The sequence below is a fragment of the Marmota monax genome, unplaced genomic scaffold (genome assembly GCF_021218885.2).
Source record: "Marmota monax isolate L192 unplaced genomic scaffold, Marmota_monax_Labrador192_F-V1.1 WCK01_AAM20220418_F8-fsc00021, whole genome shotgun sequence".
Lineage (NCBI taxonomy): Eukaryota > Metazoa > Chordata > Mammalia > Rodentia > Sciuridae > Marmota > Marmota monax.
Window position 1 is genome coordinate 26,007,796 of NW_026695228.1, and position 19,860 is coordinate 26,027,655.

Genomic DNA, 19,860 nt, shown 5'->3' on the forward strand with positions numbered 1-19,860 from the left:
GTGGGAGTAAATGGAGGGAGGGCACAGGAAGGACAGGAGCAAGCCCTCAGGGGTGGAGGAGGGTCTCGGCTAGTTTATTCTCTGTCTGGAGGGGTCTTCAGGAAGAGCAGTCCCGGCTGCTCAATCTGTGGAGAAAGAGGGCGGGTCAGGGCCTGGCCCAGGGGACTCCAGGGCTTCAGGACAGGGGCCAGATGCCCAAGGAGGGAGCTGGGGTGGTCCTGAGGGTCTATGCTGTTGGAATCAAGGGCAGGCCAGAAGGGAAATGGGTGGGGTGGGGGTCAGGGAGGATCCTCACCGTGTGGAAAGGATCGGCTCTTGCCGAATTGTGGCTTATCAGAGTCTGAGTCCGAGTCCCAGGAGGGGAGTGGAGGGCTCAGGCACCGGTGCCCATTGTGGCCTGTGGAAGAGACATTGTGGCCCTTCACACATGAGCTCTGAATGTGACCCTGAATGACCCCTGGATGAAACCTCCCATAACTCCTTAATGTGACTTCAGAGCATTACTTAATGTAACAGTAACCCTAACCCTAACCCTAACTATAAAATAAGACCCAACACCTGGGCGTGATGGCACATCCCTATAATCTCAATGACTTAGGAGGCTGAGGCTGGAGGATCACAAGTTCAAGGTCAGCCTCAGCAACTTAGGGAACCCCTGTCTGAAAATAAAAGATAAAAGGGCTGGGGATGTGGTTCAGTGGTTAAGCACCCCTGGGTTCAATGCCCAGTACTGGGGGAAAAAAACGATACTAAATCTCGAAAGATGTGACTCTCTAATAGAACCTCTGAACATGACCCCACTAAGCAAAGCTGGCTAATTACTCCACCCCCGACTTGTGAGTGATGCTCAGTCTCCTCACCCCTGAGGCTTGAAGCCCGGGGGTGGACCCCCGAAGACATAGTAAGGCCATCAATGGAGTTCTGCAGCCCATGAACAGCAGACCTATGGGAGATGGAGAGATGTGGATCCCCCAAGACACTGGACTGCTCCAGGTGGGGACTACGCAGGGGGAACCCTAGGGAAGGTGAGTCCTGTGGGGAGAGGGAGGTCTGAACTCAGATGGGTTCCAGGTTCCAGTGGTCACTGCCAGATGGAACTGGAGGGAGCTGGTCAGATGAGGCTCAGCAGTTAGAGGTCAGACCGAGGGCTGGGCATCACCATATGTCACTCAGTTCCTTCTGGAGGTCATCCTTCCAGCAGCCATTGCCCCCCAGTGGCACCTCCTCAGTCTCTGGCCAGGCAGATGGATCAAACCCCTGCTGCTTCATCTTGGTCAGGACCTGGGATCCGCAGGGATGAGAGATCAGACACAATGATAATAATGACGATGGTGAAAGGGGACCATTATGAGAACTTATTATATGCCAGGATGCATTCAAAGCACTTAACCTTCAGTGAACCCAGCTACAGGATCAGGGAGAGCTATGTCATTATTATACCCATGACACAGAGGAACAAATTGAGGCCCAGAAACACAAAATGACTTACCTGTGCTTGCACAGTGGTAAGTGGCAGAGCTGAGATTTGAACCCAGCCTCCAGTCTGACGGCAGAGGCTGGTAGAGACCCCACACTCCCACCTTGCCCAGGGTCCCCCATCTGTTCCGCTCACCTTGCGGCATTTCACCTGTGTCTTCTGCATTTTCTGGATGTTCACCAGGTTCTGCGCGATCTCCTCCTCCTGTGCCTCTGTGGGGGGAGGGGGCTCAGGGGGACAATCACAGCAACAGGCCCCCCCTCTTGGCTGTAGGCTCTAGGCACTCACGAAGCTTCTGATAGATGAAGGTCACCTCCTCCCGTACCAGCTCCAGCTCCTCCCACAGGAACTTCTTGCTGAGGGAACAGGGCAGACTAGACCCATACTTGCTACCTTCTCCCAGGTCTCCCTTGCCTCCCAGGTCCCCATCTGTTCCCCCACACACACCTGCCTACCTTCCTCTTACTACTGTCCCTCTACCTCCCACTCCTCTCCTCCTGACCACTCTTCTCAGCCTCTCCACTCTGTTGGCCTCCATCTTCCTGCCTCCTTCCCCCCTCAGCCTCCCATACCACCCCAGCCTCCTCAGTCCCTAGCCTCCTTCCCCATCCCACCTCCAGCTTCCGGTCTCCCCTGCCTTCTGGTCTCCCAGCCTCCCCAGCACCCTCTCCCCAGCCACCAATCTCCCCTGAGCCACTCATCCCTTCCTCCTATCCCCCAAGCCTTTCACTGAGCCCTCATCCCCTTCCCAGGCCTCTCCCCTGTCCCTCTTCCTGGCCTTCCCTGCTTCTCCCAGCCGTCAGGCTGCCCTCCTGTCAACACCCACCTGTCCCTGATTTCTTGGGCCAGCAGCTGCAGGCAGCGAGTGGTGCGGACCCGCTGCACTTCCTCACTGTCACGCAGGGTCTTCTGCAGCCCCCGAAGGCCTTGGGCCAGCGCCCCATAGAGCTCCTGCCGGCCCTGCTCTGTGTCCCACTTCTGGCCCTCCTTCTCTCCCTGGCGGCCCACAGGGCTCAGCACCTCTGCAGAGAGGTTGGGACCTTGACTGAGCCCTGAGGTCAGTTTTAAGCCCAGCTTGCCCTAATCTTGGCCTGACAGGGTCCTGGAACTCAGACTGGCTGACCCTGACAGAACTACCCACCAGCCTGACCTTGACTTCCATCCAGTCCTTACCTTCAAGCTGCTGGATTTTGATTTGTTGCAGGCAGCTCTCCTTCTCCAACATGGTCACAGAGTGGTTCAGGAACTCAAAAGCCTGTGAGGGAAGAGGTCAGGCCTGGGGTAGGAAGGAGGGCAAAGTGGGGCAGAGGTTGCTGAGGATGGGGCCAGGGTGGTTTACCTTGGTCTGAGCCTGTAGCTGGCTCTTGAGTGACTCTAGTTCACATCTCAGGAGCTTCTGGGAGTCAGGAATCATCATCGTAGACTTAGCTGTGGGCAGAAGTAAGGGTGAGCTGGGGTGGGGACAAGGGCAGCACAGAATCAGCAGAGGCTCAGATTGGGATAGAAGCTGGGGTAAAGTACAGATTGGGGGTCTGCTGAAGCTGGAGCAGGGGTGAATGGTTAGTGGTAATGGTGGTCATCTGCAGGGCAGAGGTTGGAAGGGGAACAGCCAGGTCTTTCCCACAGTTACATTGGGAAGGAGGGTTCTTACCTTTGACTTTGGAAGAGTTGGTCTCCAAGGGCTTCTAGGGAAGGGGGACAAGAAGGGAGTGGAAATTTGGCCCAATTTGGAAGGTTGGACAAGAGTTGGGTCTTCTGAGATATAGGTGTCCCAAACCACAAGCGCTGGCAAAGCTGCCTCCAGGCACATCTGGCTTGCACATGCTCAGAAATGCACTGTGTGGCACATCCCACATGTGTGTAGACCTGTAAGTTGCCCCTGATAGCAGATGCCAGCCCTGTCCCTGGCTTGGGCTCAGGTGATGGCCCTCCTCCGTAGGGGCAAACAGCCTTGACAATGTCTGCAGTGGGCATCAACGGCACTACACACGGTTGCCAAAATACAGACACCCAGACATCCAACCTCAGGCACAGCCATGCATGCTAGGTTGTAAAACCCAGGCATCCATTTGCTCACATTTTGACATACAAGCCAAATCACAGCCAGAGACACAGCAAAACAAACAAACAAAAACCCCACCAAATAACATGACTGCACATCCCTTCCATCCACTCCTTACATTATGGAGATCCTGATGAGAGGAGGACGCTGTTCTAGGTGCTGAACACGTATAGCTTGAGTACCCTTGAAGGTCCCCCTGCCCCATAACCCCTTCCCTAAGTCCCACAGAAGTATACTGCAGTGTTTTCCTAGACTGAAGGGGTTTCCTGGGTGGGGTGACCTTGGCTGTGTTTTGATGCCTCTTCAGAAGATCCTGGTCATTACAGTGCTCCTGCTGGTCTGGGTTAGAAATGGAGGGAGCCCCATGTGGCTGAGGTCCCGAGCCCCACCCTGGTTTCCAATCTATAATCCTCACTGTGTCCTCAGAGGCAATAGGTTCCAAGGTCTCTGGTTCTGTGGTCCTGGTCCAATAACTCCTACAGTCCACAGCTTTGTCTGAAGAAGACCCTAGTGGGGAGGACTTCCTTGAGGGACAGGCCAGAGCATGCCTTGCATCCCCAGCCCCTCCCCTCTCCAGCCTGAAGGCAGCCCCTCAACAAACTCACACTTCCCATAAGCAGGCAAACACACGTTGGAGGATGAATGAGAAGGGGAGTGAGGGGGTACAGAGTAGTCCTGGTCCAGGGGTAGGCCAGCCAAAAGAGGGTCACTGTGAAGAGGGGGACAAAAGTTTCTTTGAGACCACCCCTCGTATCCCAACACTCCAGACCCTCCCTGACAACCCAGAGAGGCCTCAGCTCTGAATACCCAGCCTCTCAGTTATGGTAGGAGCTGAAGCTGGATGAAAGATGATCCCACTCCCAGCAGTTAGGTGGGGCAACAAGGAGGACCTAGAAGACTCCAAAGAAATAAGGCCTTGGAAGAGCCCAGAGATGCAAAGGACCTTAATACTGGCCCTTAAGGGGAGGCCATTCCTGGAAGGAAATAGCATGTGCAAAGTCTGGAGATGTAGAACCTCATGTTCTGTGTTAGTAAATTCAGGATGGCTGAAGGCAGCATCCAAGAGAAAGCAGCAAGAAGTCAGTAGAACAGCTCAGCTAAGGCACTGAAGCCAAGCACAGGAGTTTGGGCCTGGCCCTACAGGTGAATAAAACCAGTAGTGGGTGAGCAGGAGAGGCAGGGCATATCTCTTCAATAAATGTTAGCTCAATTTGAGCCCAGGCCTGTGCCAGCTAAGGCTGGGAACAGGAAATAACTTAGCTCTGGATCTCACATGGCCCCTCCTGTAGAATCAGAGCTGACACAGATGGAAAGACCTGGGGCTGATCTATTTGGAAAAACTTCCAGGTGAAGGGCACCTTGCCCTGGCTTACACTCAGCCAGTTCTCCAAACTTTTCTACCTTCCTCTTCTGTTGCCCTTGCTGAACCCTCTGCCTGGTGTCCTTCCCCTGGCTCAGTCTACCTGGAGGCTCCTACAAAACCCTACTTGGCACACCATCGGAAAACCTCTATTAATCCTTTTTTTTTTTTTTTTTTTAGGCTCATATTTTCTGAGTGTTCACTAAATCTTCACACCAACCCTGTAATGTACAGGTTATTCTGCCTGAAATTTTCTAGGGACCCCTTCAAGAGACACTGATTTAGGGAGATCCTCATCTTCTGAGGCAGGAGAGCATCACGGATAAGAAACGACACCCTCCAGCTGGACGGTCAAATCCCAGCTCTGCTGCTTCCCAACTGTGTGGTGTTGGAGAATTCTTGGGCTTCTCCATGCCTCAGAGTGTCTCCAACCACGAAAATGGGATATCATTGTATCCATTTTACGGGGTTGGCATGATTCAGTATATTGATCCATCTCAATGTTGGCAGTTTAACATAGTGGTGACGGACCTGAAGACCATGGGGGATCTGAGAGATTTGGAGGGGGAAAAGAAAAGCCATATCTGAACCTCAGCTGCAGGAAGTCATGCCTACCCTTCCCTGCCCACCAAAGTTGATGGATTCTTCCGCCATCCTCCGGGGAGAATTCTTTGGGAAGGGGGCGGGGTCAGCAGCCTGGGCCCCGCCCCCAGGTCGTGAATCCTGCCCTAGACAAGCTCCGGACTGCCTTCCATCCCTACCTACCGCATACCACCAACCTGTTCATGCTCTCCCATCAGGGACCGCGAAGCCAGTCCCCAGCTGTGACGCTGAAATTTGATCCTATGGGGGCACCATCGTATTTCCTAGGCGCGGAGGCCTAGGAAAGAGTCACAGAGAGGGGTGTGGCCGGCGTTTTAGCTCCGCCCTCCGCCGAGGGATCCGAAGGCCTATTTGGTGCCTTAGTAGCCGCGATGTCATTGGATGAAAGCCTGGAGAGGGGGCGGGATTCCAGGCTGCTTCTCGCTAGCCGATTACTCAATACCTGGAGGGCGGGACGGGGGCTGCAGAACTACGATCCGATTGGTTTCGGACTCAGCTGGAGGCGGGACGAGTTCTTGGTTGGGGCGGGTCCCGACGCGAGGCTGCAGGCTGCCCGGGAGGTCCGCGGTCCGCCCCGGAGCGCGGGAGAGAGGTACGGAGTTCGGACGGTACGGCCCTGGAGACTGGCCCCAGCGCCTGCGGTCTCCGACTCCGGGGGCTCCGGGCAGAGGCCCGGGCTCCCGACAGTGGGATCGGTGTCCTCGGATGAGGTTTGGGTTTTCCCAGGAGAGACGAGGCCTTCGGGAGAATATGGGAGAGGGTCTTCCTAGGATATGTCGGGTCCTGTTGGAGAGGAGGGGCCTTGGCTGTTAGAACTGGATCCCCGGAGGGATACTTAGGGTGATCTCTGAAGACCAAGCGGGCTTGAGCTGTTGGGACGGACATTTGAGGGGCTCAGAGGTGGCAGGAGTGTTGGGGTAGTCTAGGGAGCCTGAGATCTCGAGTGCTGACGTTTGGTGAGTTGGGGTCGGGGTTGTCACAGGACTACTTTGGGTCTCCCCACCCCCACTCCTGGGCTGCTTTCCCTGGATAGCTGTTGGATCGACTGTGACCCTCACCCGGAGCAGACCCACAGAGTTTAAGGCCACAGGGCAAAGGTAAAACCCTGAATCACTTGGTGCCTGTTCCCAGGGCAACAAGATGGAGGAAGGCGGGAACCCAGGAGGACTGATTAAGGTGGTCCATCTACTGGTCTTGTCAGGTGCCTGGGGCATGCAAATGTGGGTGACCTTCGCCTCAGGTAGGGACCCTCTTTTTGGCCATCATGGATACCCAGGGTGGGGATCAAAATGGGAGGGGAACCTGGAAGTGTCCTAATAGGCATGTGGTCCCCTACCTCACAGGCTTCCTGCTTTTCCGAACCCTTCCCCGACATACCTTCGGCCTCGTGCAGAGCAAACTCTTCCCTTTCTACTTTTACATCTCCATGGGCTGTGCCTTTATCAACCTCTGCATCTTGGCTCCACAGCGTGCCTGGGCTCAGCTTACATTCTGGGAGGCCAGCCAGGTACGCAGTCTTGAGTGCCACTATCTTCTGGAGACTTGTTTCCAAGATCCCAATGACCACCTATGATCATCCCTTTGAGGAAGAAAGAAATCATGCCCCTTCTTCCTGGTGGAGACAGAGCTGGGCACTGGCTATCCTTGAGCAGTGCACAGTCTACACAACTGTCCCCAGCAGTCCTGTCTATCCTCCAGTATGTCTCTCTTGGCTGCTGCTCCCTCTCTTCCCCATGGCTGGGCCTGTTGCCAAGCTGAGGTGACTCAGCTGTGCTCGGACTCTGACCCCAGCTCATTGTTTAAAAACCAGCCCAACTGGGGATTTAGGGTTCCCTACCCCATTCACACATGTCCCCAGCCATGAGGCAAGGGACCATCTCTGCATCTCAGGTTTCTCTACCTTGTTCTCCCTTTGCCCACTAAGTTTCTCAGATGTGGGCAGGTTAGGCCTGACAGGTGTGACAAGAATAATCTAGAGACAGAAGAGGATTATGGGTGACTAGAATTTCACAGATGTTTTAGTCACTTCCTGTGGACCCAAGTTATGGAGTCTGGGCTGAGGATAGAGGAGAGATGGGCTCCATGTTTTGGGATAACGAGGAGTCAGTCAGTTCTCTGTCCTAATTTTGGGAAGAGAGATCCTGCCCTTAGATAGCCACAGTTTGGGGGAACACAGGAGATGGGGAGACAAGCCCCTGCCCCGTGGACTTTCAGTCTGGGTGTCAGAGGAGAGAGGCTCAGGGGGAATAGAGGAGATGGAGCCACCCCCACGGCCTTTCCTTAGGGGCCGCCAGCTTCAGGTCCTCTTTCTGGGTCCAGGGAAGTGGGGGGGGGGGGTTGCTGGCTTTGATTCAGTGCTGTCTTGTTACCATTCTGGACTGTGAGGATGCAGACGCGCCCTCCCCAGAGCCCCTCCCACCCCCAGGCACAGCTTACCTTCTCTTCCCGCTGCGCTTGCCAGCTCTGCCTGCAGCTCCTGAGCCTCACCCTGGCTACCATCAATGCCCACTGGCTGGAGCCGCACACTACAGCTGCCATGTGGGCCCTGCAGATTGTGGAGAAGGAGCAGGGCCTAGGCGGGGAGGTGCCCGGCAGCCTCCAGGGCCCCGACCCCTACCGCCAGCTGCGGGAGAAGAACCCCAAGTACAGTGCTCTCCGCCGGAACTTCTTCCACTACCATGGCCTGTCCTCTCTTTGCAATCTGGGCTGTCTCCTGAGCAATGGGTTCTGCCTCGCTGGCCTTGCCCTGGGCCTCAGGAGCCTCTAATATGGACCCTGTATGTCAATAAATGCTTCTTTGGAGATGGCTTCTGTCGTTTTCTCGGCCCATGAGAAGCAGGGATGTGTGTGTGCAATGGTAGCTCTGGTCCTGTTTCCCTATTCACATGGCATGATTCAGAATGTTAGTTATACAGCCCCTAAGTCTTTTCCACTAGTGATACCCATTCATTGAGCACCAGCTGTATGGCAGGCATGGTGTTAACCATTGAACATACCATGTATTGTTGCAACAATAGCTGGTTCCTATCCCTAAGGGACAATTTCCTATCCCACTGACACTGGGAGTGACTGTGTGACTTGCTTTGGCCAATGGAATGTGAGCGGATGTGGCATGGGTCTCCTCTAAGGAGAGGTGTTTCAAGACAGGACATACCATGCTGCATTTTCCCTTTACCACTGCAACCATTGTGAGAACCAGTCATTGGCTATTGTGTGTTGTGAAGACTTTGGTGCTGTTTGTTACTGAGCATATTCAAGCCCTTCCTAACTAATGCACTGCATCTCAGTTCACCCGCATGGCACACGTAAAAAGAACCTACTGTTCTCCTGAGACACGGATGTGCAGAATTTAGCCAGTTGCTTGAACGCCAACAAATCCTGAACTATTGTAACTACTCTCCTACTGGCTTGAAGAAAACACGGCTTCTTTTTAAAATCTAAATGCCAATTTTATTTATTTATTTTATGTCAAATCTTACTGTGTGGGGGCTGGGGTTGTGGCTCAGTGGTAGAGTGCGGCGCTCTCTATGCATGTATGAAGCACCGGGTTCGATCCTCAGCACCACATAAAAATAAAGGTATTGTGTCCATCTACAACTAAAAAAATATTTTAAAAAAAGAAAAAAAAAGATCTTACTGTGTGGCCTCAGGCAAAGAGCTGCCCCTCTCTGAGCCTTGGTTTCCTCATGGGTAAAAGGTAGTTTTAACTACAAATGCCCACTTTAGGACCACGCACTGCCCTTTACCAACACTAACTCATCAGAATCCTCACACAACCCTGTGAGAGGGGCCACTTGAAGGATGGAGAAACTGAGGCCCAGAGAGGTTAAGAAGCGTGTCCAAAGTCACAAGACTAGAAAGTGTCGGCGCTCTTAACCGCGGGGCAGAGCCTAGGGACGGTCTACTCACCACCCGCTCCGCTCGCGAGGCTCGGGCCGGCCTCCCGCCCCTCCCACCGGTGCCTATGAGCCCCGCCCCGGGGCGGCCCTGCCCACCCCGCCGCCTGGGCGGAGTCCGCGCGGGATCCTGGTGGCTGCGGGCGGCGGCGGCGGCGGCGGCGGCGGCGGCGACTGCGGGGGCCCGGGTCGCGGCCGAGGCCCGGCCGCAGCGAGTTTGGAGAGTTCGGAGGCGGAACCCCGCGGGCAGCGCCCCTGGCGCGAGGTGATCCCTTCCCAGGGCGCGCACCCCGCTCCTCCCCTGCGCGTCCGGCAGGTCCGGGAGCCGGGCTGGGAGGAGGGCCGGGGGCTGGGGAACAAAGGCGGGGCTGCAGGGGACGCCTCGTCTTCCCCCGCGCTCCGCAGGGCTCCTCCGGCAGCCGTAACGGGGCGCGGGCGGGGCCCAGAGCCCAGCTGGGGACTTGCGATGGGACCATATGGTGATGGGGGGAAGCAACTGCGCTCCTCTGCACCGGCTGGGGTGCCTGAAATACAGTGTAAGGGACAGATCCAGGCCCTCCGCTAGTGTCAGGCGTGAGGGAGGGTCGGCAGATGGTCAGGCAGAGGTGGGACCGGTGACCGACAGAGGCGGAGTGGGGCGGGGGCCCTAGGCTGGCAGCCCTGCCCAGCGTGCTTCTCTGCCCCTCCTCAAACTCGTTCTCCCGGAACACGGGGTGGGGCCCGGCTTGGTCCGCATTGAAAATGAACCGAAGCCTCAAAGGTGGTTGAGAAATAGCTTAACCCAGGCTCCCCGCGCCTGCGTGCCTCCCATTCATGCAGGCCTTCTTGTGCTGGGGAAACTGAGGCGTGGGGAGGGAAGGAGGGTTGCAGGTGCATCCAGGACCTGGAGGACCCGTGGCAGACTGTGGGCCCATCAGGCTCCTGGGGTCCAGTGCCTGGAGAGGAAGGAGCAAGGGAGCAGGTGGTGGTCCTGGAGGTAGGGTTTGTTATAATTATGTGGCTGGGATAATTTGGATTTGCGGACTCTCACACCTGCCTGGGTGGATTGGGGCTGAGGCTGGGGTGAGTCAGCCTTGGCCAGAGGCAGACAGGCTCAGCCCCTTTGACAAATAGAAAATGGCAGGTCCCCACTTGGGAGTAGAGCTGGGGCTTTAAATTCCTGATGTGTCCACAGAAACCCCCCTCACCCCGGGAGTCAGGGAGACAGTTGAATTGGGTTTGGGTGGTGAGTAGAACATGCACCCTAGTGGTGGACACCTGCCAAAGTCAACACCCAGGCCCTGCAGTGGGGGGTTGTCTGTCTTGCTGGCAGGCTCCCCCCTCCCAGCTAACACCTGGGCCTCCCAGCTGCTCACTCTGGGGCAAAGTCCACACCTGCAGCTTCTGCAGACGTCCTCAGGGGCCAGAGGAGGCACCCCCCCATGCAGTGCGGGGTGTCTGAACCCTTAGCCAGGCCTAGGGGCCTCAAGACAGGAACCCCCAAACCCACTGTAACAAAGGCTCAATTTTTTCCTTTGTGTGAAGATTAAACAGCAATGGCATTTATTGAGCACCAACTGTATGCCGGGCACTGTTTTATAACCATTGGGTGTATTAAGAGCCTCCCTCTTTGTCACAGCTGTGCCCTGGATAACAGGCCTAGTTCTACTCCCAGGCAGGGCAGAGGCAGTCTCAGTAAGCGCTAACGGACTCAAGAAACTCATTTTAGGCTCCTGACTACCCACCCTTTCAGATAGGGCTATAACACAACCCCATTTTTCAGAAAAGGATGATGAGGTCGAGTCAGAGATGATGCCTCCGGGCTCTGGGCCTCCGACTGCAGAGCTGGGCTCCAGCCAAGCCAGGTGGATGCACCGGGGCTGTCATTGGTGTCTGATTCCCCTGTAGGACTCGCCTTTCCCACCGAGGACTCCAGGCCTTGTCCCCAGCAGGCTCCTGCCAAGATGGCATCAGCAGGAGACCCCCCAGCGGGCCCTCGGGACGCTGCAGACCAGAACTTTGACTACATGTTCAAGCTGCTGCTCATCGGCAACAGCAGCGTGGGCAAGACCTCCTTCCTGTTCCGGTATGCCGACGACTCCTTCACGCCCGCCTTCGTCAGCACCGTGGGCATCGACTTCAAGGTCAAGACTGTCTACCGCCATGACAAGAGGATCAAGCTGCAGATTTGGGTGAGCCAGGCAGCTCTGTGGGTCTGTGGCAAGGGTGACAGTCCCTTCAGCGTTGTTCATTAGAGGGTTCCTCAGGGGAGGGAGAGTGGCCCAGAGTTGGTGAGGGAGGTGGTACCTCTGGGTGTCATTGTCAGGGTGAGGCTGGCCTGGATGGCCTGCGGGGGGCCTGAGAGGGGAGATGGTACTCACCTGGGCCTGTTTGAAGTGCTGGCAACAGTGAGGAAGTGGTTGGGAGCCCTCTGAGGGTCCAGCCAGGGAACCCCCACTGCCTGTCTGCAGAGCCACGCCCTTGGCTCCCGAACCAGCTGTTGGTCCAGATCATCGCGGTTTCAAGTGCACCAAGGTGTCCTGTCAGGATGACACCCTCTGACCCGGGTGGCTCTTGGAAATGAGGTCAAAGGTGTTCTTAAGTCTATGAGAAGTAGATGACCCCTCAAACTGGGAACCCCTGCAGGGCAGGGCCAGCTGTGGCTGCGAATGAGTTCATGTCTCCCCCATGATTGGGACTGTGAGGAGCACTGGGCAGCGTCCCCTTCCAACAGAGTCCTGCAAGGTTTGGGTGGGGACAGGGTGGCTTCTCGCCACCTGACGCTGCTGTTTGCTTAGGACACAGCAGGCCAGGAGCGCTACCGCACGATTACCACTGCCTACTACCGCGGCGCCATGGGCTTCCTGCTCATGTATGACATTTCCAACCAGGAGTCCTTTGCTGCTGTGCAGGACTGGTGAGTGCTGCTGACCGCTGACCCCTTGACCTTTGTCCTTTCCCTGCCATCCCTAAACCCAGCTCATGGCCTGCCTCCACAGGGCCACGCAGATCAAGACCTACTCCTGGGACAATGCCCAGGTCATCCTCGTAGGGAACAAGTGTGACCTGGAGGATGAGCGTGTGGTGCCTACTGAGGACGGCCAGAGACTCGCGGATGACCTTGGTTAGTGCTCAGCCTGGGCCTCAGGCCCCGGGCCTCCCAGAACCCAACCTTCTTCCCACCCTCAGGTCCCAGATCCAACAACCACCACCAGCCCTTTGAGGATCTGCCCAGAAAAATACCCATGGGTGTGCCACATTCTCCATGTAATTTGATTTCTGGAGAAATCCATAGGAACTTCCATGCCCTGGGAACCCAGTTAATGGAGACTGGGATCCTAAAAAGGCAACTGACTTTTCCATCTCTTTTGTGTTATATCAGGCATCAAAACCCACCGTCTGCTACCTGTTTTTGTGCCATCTGTGATCTGTGAATAGTTTTAACTCTTTTTTTCCTTTCTGCTGGAGATGGAACCTAGGGCCTTGTGCATGCTAGGCAAGTGCTCTATGACTGGACTACATTCCCAGCCCCACTTTTTATATTTTTAAATAGTTGTAACAAAGAGAGAGAGAGAGCAAGAGAGACTGAGAGAGCTCAATAATATTTCGTGACATGGGAAATTTATTATTTTTAGATATCTGTAAGATTTTGTTTTAACCTTTTTTTTTAAATAATTTTTTAAAGAGAGAGAGAGAATTTTAACATTTATATTTTAGTTATCAGCAGACACAACATCTTTGTTTGTATGTGGTGCTGAGGATCGAACCCGGGCCGCACGCATGTCAGGCGAGCACTCTACAGCTTGAGCCACATCCCCAGCCCTGTTTTAACCTTTTAATTGACAAAATAATTATACATAATAATCGTAACACATATTGGGTACAGTGTGATAACAAGGTACGTGGATACAATGTGTAATGATTAAATCAGAATAATTATTGATTCCAACTCTTACACATTTATTTTTTTTAGGGTTTGGAGCCTTTGAATGCCAGTCATCATAAATATATACTGTGAAATATATATGAAATTCAATTGCAATGTTTTAAAAAGTATTTTTAAGTATTTATTTTTTAGTTGTAGGTGGACACAATATCTTTATTTCATTTTTATGTGGTGCTGAGGTTCAAACCCAGTGCCTCACGTGTGCTAGGCAAGCACTCTACCACTGAACCACAACCCCAGGCCCCTTAACTTTTTTTAATATTTATTTTTTAGTTGTAGTTGGACATAATACCTTTATTTGTTTTTATGTGATGCTGAGGGTCAAATCCAGGGCCTTGCACTTGGTAGGCGAGCACTCTACCACTGAGCTATAACCCCAGCCCAAATTGCAATGTTTATAGGGGTTGGAGATGTGGCAAGGCCCAGGGTTTAATGCCCAATACTATTCACACACACATAAAAAGAGGAAAAGGAAAGATTAAAAAAAAAAAAAAAACTTGCTTTTATACTTGAAGCTTCCCCAGGACATAGCCATACTCATTCACTTATGTATTTTGTAGCAGCTTGTCTTCTACAATGAATAGAGCTGTGTAATTGAGACAGAGTACATGGCCCAGTCAGCCTAAAATCTTTACTTTCTAGCCCTTTATCTTTCAACTATAATAGTCCTCTTTCCCTTTTCATTTTATTTATTTATTTTTGGTACCAGGGATTGGACTTAGGGGCACTCAACTACTGAACCACATCCCAGACCTATTTTGCATTTTATTTAGAGACAGGGTCTCACTGAATTGCTTATTGCCTGCTTTTGCTGAGACTGGCTTTGAACTTGTGATCCTCCTGCCTTAGCCTCCGGAGCCGCTGGGATTACAGCGTGCGTCACCACGACTGATGGAATTTGTTTTTAATTCCTGGGAATCAAACCCAGGACTACACACAGATGACACCAGGCCCCTACCACTGAGCCACACCCTGAACCCTGAGCCAGTACTCAGGGGCAGTTTGCTGAACAACAAAGCAGTGAATGGTGGAAGGAGGGTGTGAATGGAAGGAGGGTGTGAACTCTCCTACTCTGTGCCTCGTGACAGTGCTGCCACCACACTGTCCTCCTGGGCAAATGTGGTCTTTCTTACCCATGTGTGCCTCTGCCTCATACAATCTGCATTTTTTATATCTCAGTGTATTCACTACAGAAATTTACTAGAGAAACTAGAAACTACAAGAAAGTATCAAGATAGAACTAAAATTCATTTGCAGTCACGTCACTTGAAAATCATTACTAATAGCATTTCTGCTATTTAGTTTTGTGGTCTTTTTTTTCTATAGAAATACACAAATGTTGGGATTGGGTTTGTGGGGAGCAGATATGTGCATGCCTTTTATCCCACAAAATTGGGATCAAGTTCTGTCCTCTACTTTGTATTCTAATATTTTAACCTAATGACAGGGCGTGGGCCTCTCCCCTTGGCCCTAGTCTCCAGGTGATTTCTGCAAGCAGAAAAATAATACCTGCAAGTATTCCACTTCCTGATGGGGCATACCCAATTTCACCATTTCCAAGCAAGTGGGGGCTCCAAGGCCCAGCCCCACAAAACAAAGACAGTTTCTCTGACAAATCAATGTAAAAATGACAAGGAAAGCTGGGCGCAGTGACGCACCTGTAATCCTAGTGGCTCGGGCGGGAGACAGCAACAGGAAGATCGAGAGTTCAAAGCCAGCCTCAACAATGGCAAGGCGCTAAGCAACTCAGTGAGACCCTGTCTCTACATAAAATAAAAAATAGGGTAGGGCTGCTCAGTGGTCAAGTGCCTCTGAGTTCAATTCCTGGTACCCCCCCAAAAAGGGGGGGGGGGCTGGAATGGATCTCAGTGGTAGAGCTCCCCTGGGTTCAATCCCCAGTACCACCAGAAAAAAAAATAGTGTGTTTGCTGGGAGTTAGATGTAGGGGTTTATACAGGCTGAACTTTACCATTGAGCTGCACCCCCTGACCCCCTCATTTTTTATATAGTGCATCTTGACACAGGGATTGAGTCCTCTCACCTGTGCTATGTGTAATGTGATGGTAGGAACATTTTAATTTTTGGCCCACCATGACTAGTGGCAGTTGGGGATACATTGGAGGACCATTCAGGAACAGGTGAATGCAGGCATACCCTACAATGACCTTCAAGACTTGCAGAGTTTTCAGGTTGATGGGTCACTTTTTTTTTTTTTTTTTGGTACCTGGGGTTGAATTCAGGGGCCTCAACCACTGAGCCACATGCCCAGCCCTATTTTGTATTTTATTTAGAGGCAGGGTCTCACTGAGTTGCTTAGCGCCTCACCATTGCTGAGGCTGATTTCAAACTCGAGATCCTCCTGCCTCAGCCTCCTGAGCTGCTGGGATTACAGGCGTGTGCCACTGTGCCTGGCTTTTGTTTGTTTGAGAACAGGTTGCACTGTGTTGCCCAGGCTGGTCTTGAATTCCTAGGCACAAAGAATTCTCCCACCTCATCCTGCAAGTAGCTCGGACTGCACACATACCACTGCGCTCAGTGTTGGTGAGGTACTTTTTGCAGTTGGGCACGTCCCCAGAGCATGTATGCTACCCTGCTCCTTTGGGAAGACAAACTTTTCTTTCTTTCTTTCTTTCTTTTGTTTGTGGGAATTGAACGTAGGGCCTCACCCATGCTAGGCAAGGTCTCAATCACTGAGCTACATCCCCAGCCTTTTTAATTTTATTTTGAGACAGAGAGGTGCTAAGTTGCCCAGTGTGGACTTGAACTTGAAATCCTGTTTTAGCCTCCCAAGTGGCTGGGATTACAGGTGCACTCCATTGCATCCAGCTCTTGGCTCCATTTTCAAATAAATATGTGGCTTGGCAGGCCTCTTCGGGCAGCAGAAATTGGGTTGAAGCTGAGCTGTAGCCACCTGTGGACACCCCATGGCTACTGGACATTATTGTCTGGACTGTTGCAGCCACTGCCTTATGACAAAGAGATTCTTAGGATTGTCCAGTTCAGGGCTGCTGCTGCAGAGTTTTATTATCATTACCAGTAGCAGCAGCAGCAGTAGCAACATCGTTTTTCTCGTTTTACAAATGATCAAACATAGTGTCAGAGAGGCTAAGACACTCAGCCAAGGTCCCACAGCAGAATAAAGGGCAGAACTGGGCTTAGAGCCCAGGCATGCGGGATGCCCCAGCCCAGTCCTGCTCCTGGGAGTCTCACGGGTGTCTCCACCTTATATCCATCCAGGTTTCGAGTTCTTTGAGGCCAGTGCCAAGGAGAACATCAACGTGAAGCAGGTCTTCGAGCGCCTGGTAGATGTCATCTGTGAGAAGATGAACGAGTCCCTGGAACCCAGCTCCAGCCCAGGCAGCAATGGCAAAGGCCCAACCCTGGGGGACACCCCAGCTCCCCAGCCCAGCAGCTGCAGCTGTTAAGGATGGCTCTTGACCCCCTGCTGCCCCCTCCTGCCTCTGCAGGGACTGTGACTGAGGCACGAGCCACAAGGGCTGTCTCCAAGCTCAGGGCACCCCCATCCCTGCATGGCTCAGTCCCTTTCCATGTCACCATGGTTAGGCAGCCCCTGTCAGAGGCCGCACACCCCAGGGGCTCAGCTCCACATTTCAGGCAGGGGCTTGGGGACATTGCCATGCACTTGTTTGCTGCTTTCCCAGACATTTTAACAGGGGGCTGTGGGCAGCATGCCTGGGGGAGGGGCATCCACGGTGCCTTCGACCTTGGACCCTTGCCCCCGTGCCACCCTGTGCTGGCATTGCCTGGTGCTTACAGGCTGGAGGAAGATGTCTTGTGGCGTGGGTTCTCCAAGTTAATCCTGGGAGGTGTTGGGGGAGACCCTCTTTCTCAGGTCCCCCAGCTTGGCTTTGAGCCTATCCCATGAGTCTTCTAGATGCCAAGGTTCCAAGATGGGGCAGCGATTTGGCCCCTATACACTTCTCCCTCTGGCTTGCAGACCGTCTCCTGGTGAAAACAGTGTGAAGGCCCACAGAAGAGACAGTGGGTCAGACCCCCACCCCCGAGGGACTCTTAAAGTGCTTTGTGAGCTTTCCTGGGACCCATGTCACTCTTGACCCGGTCACTGTCTTGACTGATCCACTTCATCTCTGATCCTGAATTGAATTCTAGAACATTCTAGCTACATTGGTAGGGCCAAGAATTGCCCAACTCTTAACATTCCTGCTTGGGGCTTTCTGCCAGGAATTAACCTCGGAGCAGGAGACTGGGCCCTCCCTCTGGGGCCCCATCCGCCTGGTTGTATTTTCAGCAAGATCTTTCCAAATCTTACATCCTGCTACAAAAGGAAATTGGGCAACAATCCCACAGCCTGCACTTGCTGGTGACTTCCTGATGTCAGGTTTGGGCTTCTCCAACTTTTGAAGACCCAGTGTCTTGTTCCCAAGCCATGTCCTCAGGGTCCCAGTGACATGACATTTGTGCCAGTGGAGGAGTCCTGGGTAAAGGGTGCTTTGGGGTCAGGAAGGAGAATTGGGAAGTTGGGTTGCACCAGCTTGTCATTGCCTCCACTTGTGGACACAGCTGGGGACTGGCAGGTCCTCATGTTCGTGGGGGGATGTGCTGTGATCAGTGTCAGGGAGCCCACAAAGCCAGGACCCCTCTTTGGAGGGTGGATGTCAATTGAGGATCTATCTTGACCCTGGAGCCCAGAGGCTCTTGCTACCCACTGGGGTCCAAGCTTGCCTGGCATGGCACCCCTCACTGCTCCAAACCCCCACTGACCGCAGCCCGTACCGACACTGTGAGGAAGCCTAAGTGGATTCTTGGGGTCCCCATCACCCTGATTCCATGTCAAGGCTGTGTCCACTGCCCAAGCCCATGCAGCCAGAATGATTTCCTGCAGTTTTAATAAGCTCTACCTCCGCCCTGGGTATATGTGTGGGAAAACCTGGCTCAAGTTCAAATTAAATGACCAAATGGAAATGGACAAATCTTACCAACCCACAAAGGAGGGTATCTGAATGTTTGAGGTGGGAGTCCACTTTTTCTCGCTGCTTGAATACCAAAGTCAAAGCATCTCAGAAAGCTCTGAAGATGCTACAGGCTCATCAGGATTTTGTTGGCCAATCCATTCTTCTTAAGCTGCTGCCCCAAAATGATGGACCAGTGGACCATTGGTCGAGGACACCCATGTGATAAAGCAGCTGTGGCCGCATCTTGAACTTGACCTGAAGTTTTCTGTTTACGTTTGATTTTTCAAAAGTTCAGTTTCAAGTAGCAAACGGAGAGGGCTGCCTCGGGGTTCTCTCAAAACTCGGGGAATAATGTAGGAAACATTTTTTGGTTTCTCCTAAAACTGGGACAGATTTTAAGTTTTATTATAGCAGGGAGGTTTAGCTCCAAATGATCACAAGGGAACTGAAACCAATGTCCTCTTGGTCACTGAGTGGGAAAGAGGTCTGTTGAGTTTATAAACAGAAATTAAACCAAAGGCCGTGGGAAAACCACTTCTGAGCTCCAGAGGACTGAGGACAGAAGAGCTACCCACCAGTGCCTTGCTATTTCCTATTAGTAGTGTGTCTTTCCACGGGCAGTTTCAGTTGGAGGTTCTATTTTTCTTTTCCTTTTGCTTCTCCAGGGATCACCTTCTTGCATATTCCTTAACTCCTCCGCCTAGACTCATACAGGGTGAAACTTGATCTCAGTATTAAAGCGATAATTCTGCTACCGGCTCCTCCCTGACAGTTCTGATACACTACTGAATGAACTCTTGGCAGGTCATTTGTATCCTGAATGTGGTTCTGTGTAAGTGATTCCTTGGTGTCCAACTTGGAAATATATGCACTTTTCTCCACATGAAATAAAGTAGTTATGCCTGAATGCATTTGTGCTTTTGCTTCTATTAGTAAAATGCAGCTTCCGGGAAAGGGTGGACAGTCAGTTGAAGTTCGTTGGTGATACAGCAGAGCTCTCAGCAGGCCTGGGGCTGCCTCTTGTGATGCCCTATAACCAACAATTTGGTTCTAGAAAGTTCCACCTTGTGGAAAGCAGGAAGGGTGATATTTCTCCACTTAATCCTACTAAGTCTGTCCTTCCCACAGTAGCCACAGGTGACTCTGAACATTTGAGTCAGAGTATGTCCATCCTCTGCTCAGAACTATCCATGGCTCCTACCTTATTTGGGGAAAATGCCAAAGCCCTCCCCCTGTGATCCACAAGGCCCTGCATGATCTGACTCATGACTCCACTTACCTCCCCGTAGTTGCCCCCATGGCAGCCATGTTGGCCTATTTGTTTTTATTCAAATATACTGGGCCCATACCTCAGGGCCTTTGCACTGGCTCTTCTGTCTTCCTGGTCCACTCTCATCCTAGATCGTCTTACATGATTCCCCTCCTCTCCTCCTTTAGTTCTTTGTAGAAGTCCAACCTTCTCATTGACACCCCTGTTTAGTCCTACAGCCTCTCTCCAGTGTCTCCCCCCACTTTCTCCTTGAACTTAACACCTTGATCATGCTAAGTGCATGCTCTACCACTGAGCTCCATCCTTAGTCCCTCCCCGGTATTTCTGATGTCC

General features: G+C 52.7%; 3 protein-coding genes across 16 annotated transcripts; 2 read left to right on the forward strand and 1 right to left on the reverse strand.

Annotated features, from left to right (window-relative positions):
* Window positions 1-46: 46 nt before the first annotated feature.
* Window positions 47-6,059, reverse strand: Ccdc159 (coiled-coil domain containing 159). 9 transcript variants are annotated; one of them, XM_046436454.2, is made up of 14 exons: window positions 5,945-6,059; window positions 5,679-5,779; window positions 4,145-4,248; window positions 3,658-4,046; window positions 3,129-3,162; window positions 2,817-2,905; window positions 2,651-2,732; window positions 2,304-2,499; window positions 1,766-1,833; window positions 1,613-1,689; window positions 1,160-1,281; window positions 861-943; window positions 296-397; window positions 47-125 (listed from the first exon to the last, which is right to left on the reverse strand). In XM_046436454.2, the coding sequence occupies exons 2-14, from the start codon at window positions 5,684-5,686 to the stop codon at window positions 121-123; spliced, it is 1,359 nt and encodes a 452-aa protein (XP_046292410.1). In that variant the 5' UTR covers window positions 5,687-5,779; window positions 5,945-6,059; the 3' UTR covers window positions 47-120. The 9 variants fall into 9 exon arrangements, 8 of the variants coding, with proteins under 8 accessions (XP_046292410.1, XP_046292411.1, XP_046292409.1 ...); XM_046436455.2 differs by having other exon boundaries at window positions 5,679-5,742; window positions 5,945-6,052; XM_046436453.2 differs by lacking the exon at window positions 5,945-6,059 and having other exon boundaries at window positions 5,679-5,869.
* On the forward strand, window positions 5,965-8,304 carry Tmem205 (transmembrane protein 205). Of its 3 annotated transcripts, none has more exons than XM_046436466.2 (4): window positions 5,965-6,094; window positions 6,634-6,742; window positions 6,846-7,009; window positions 7,964-8,304. In XM_046436466.2, exons 2-4 carry the CDS (start codon window positions 6,643-6,645, stop codon window positions 8,267-8,269), a joined length of 570 nt encoding a protein of 189 aa, XP_046292422.1. In that variant the 5' UTR covers window positions 5,965-6,094; window positions 6,634-6,642; the 3' UTR covers window positions 8,270-8,304. The 3 variants fall into 3 exon arrangements, with proteins under 3 accessions (XP_046292422.1, XP_046292421.1, XP_046292423.1); XM_046436465.2 differs by having other exon boundaries at window positions 6,041-6,110; XM_046436467.2 differs by having other exon boundaries at window positions 6,080-6,212.
* Window positions 8,305-9,555: 1,251 nt separating this feature from the next.
* Window positions 9,556-19,164, forward strand: Rab3d (RAB3D, member RAS oncogene family). Of its 4 annotated transcripts, none has more exons than XM_046436470.2 (5): window positions 9,556-9,714; window positions 11,286-11,569; window positions 12,176-12,294; window positions 12,377-12,501; window positions 16,561-19,164. In XM_046436470.2, the coding sequence occupies exons 2-5, from the start codon at window positions 11,342-11,344 to the stop codon at window positions 16,746-16,748; spliced, it is 660 nt and encodes a 219-aa protein (XP_046292426.1). In that variant the 5' UTR covers window positions 9,556-9,714; window positions 11,286-11,341; the 3' UTR covers window positions 16,749-19,164. The 4 variants fall into 4 exon arrangements, with proteins under 4 accessions (XP_046292426.1, XP_046292424.1, XP_046292425.1 ...); XM_046436468.2 differs by having other exon boundaries at window positions 9,618-9,714; window positions 11,161-11,569; XM_046436469.2 differs by having other exon boundaries at window positions 9,648-9,663; window positions 11,161-11,569.
* Window positions 19,165-19,860: the final 696 nt, after the last annotated feature.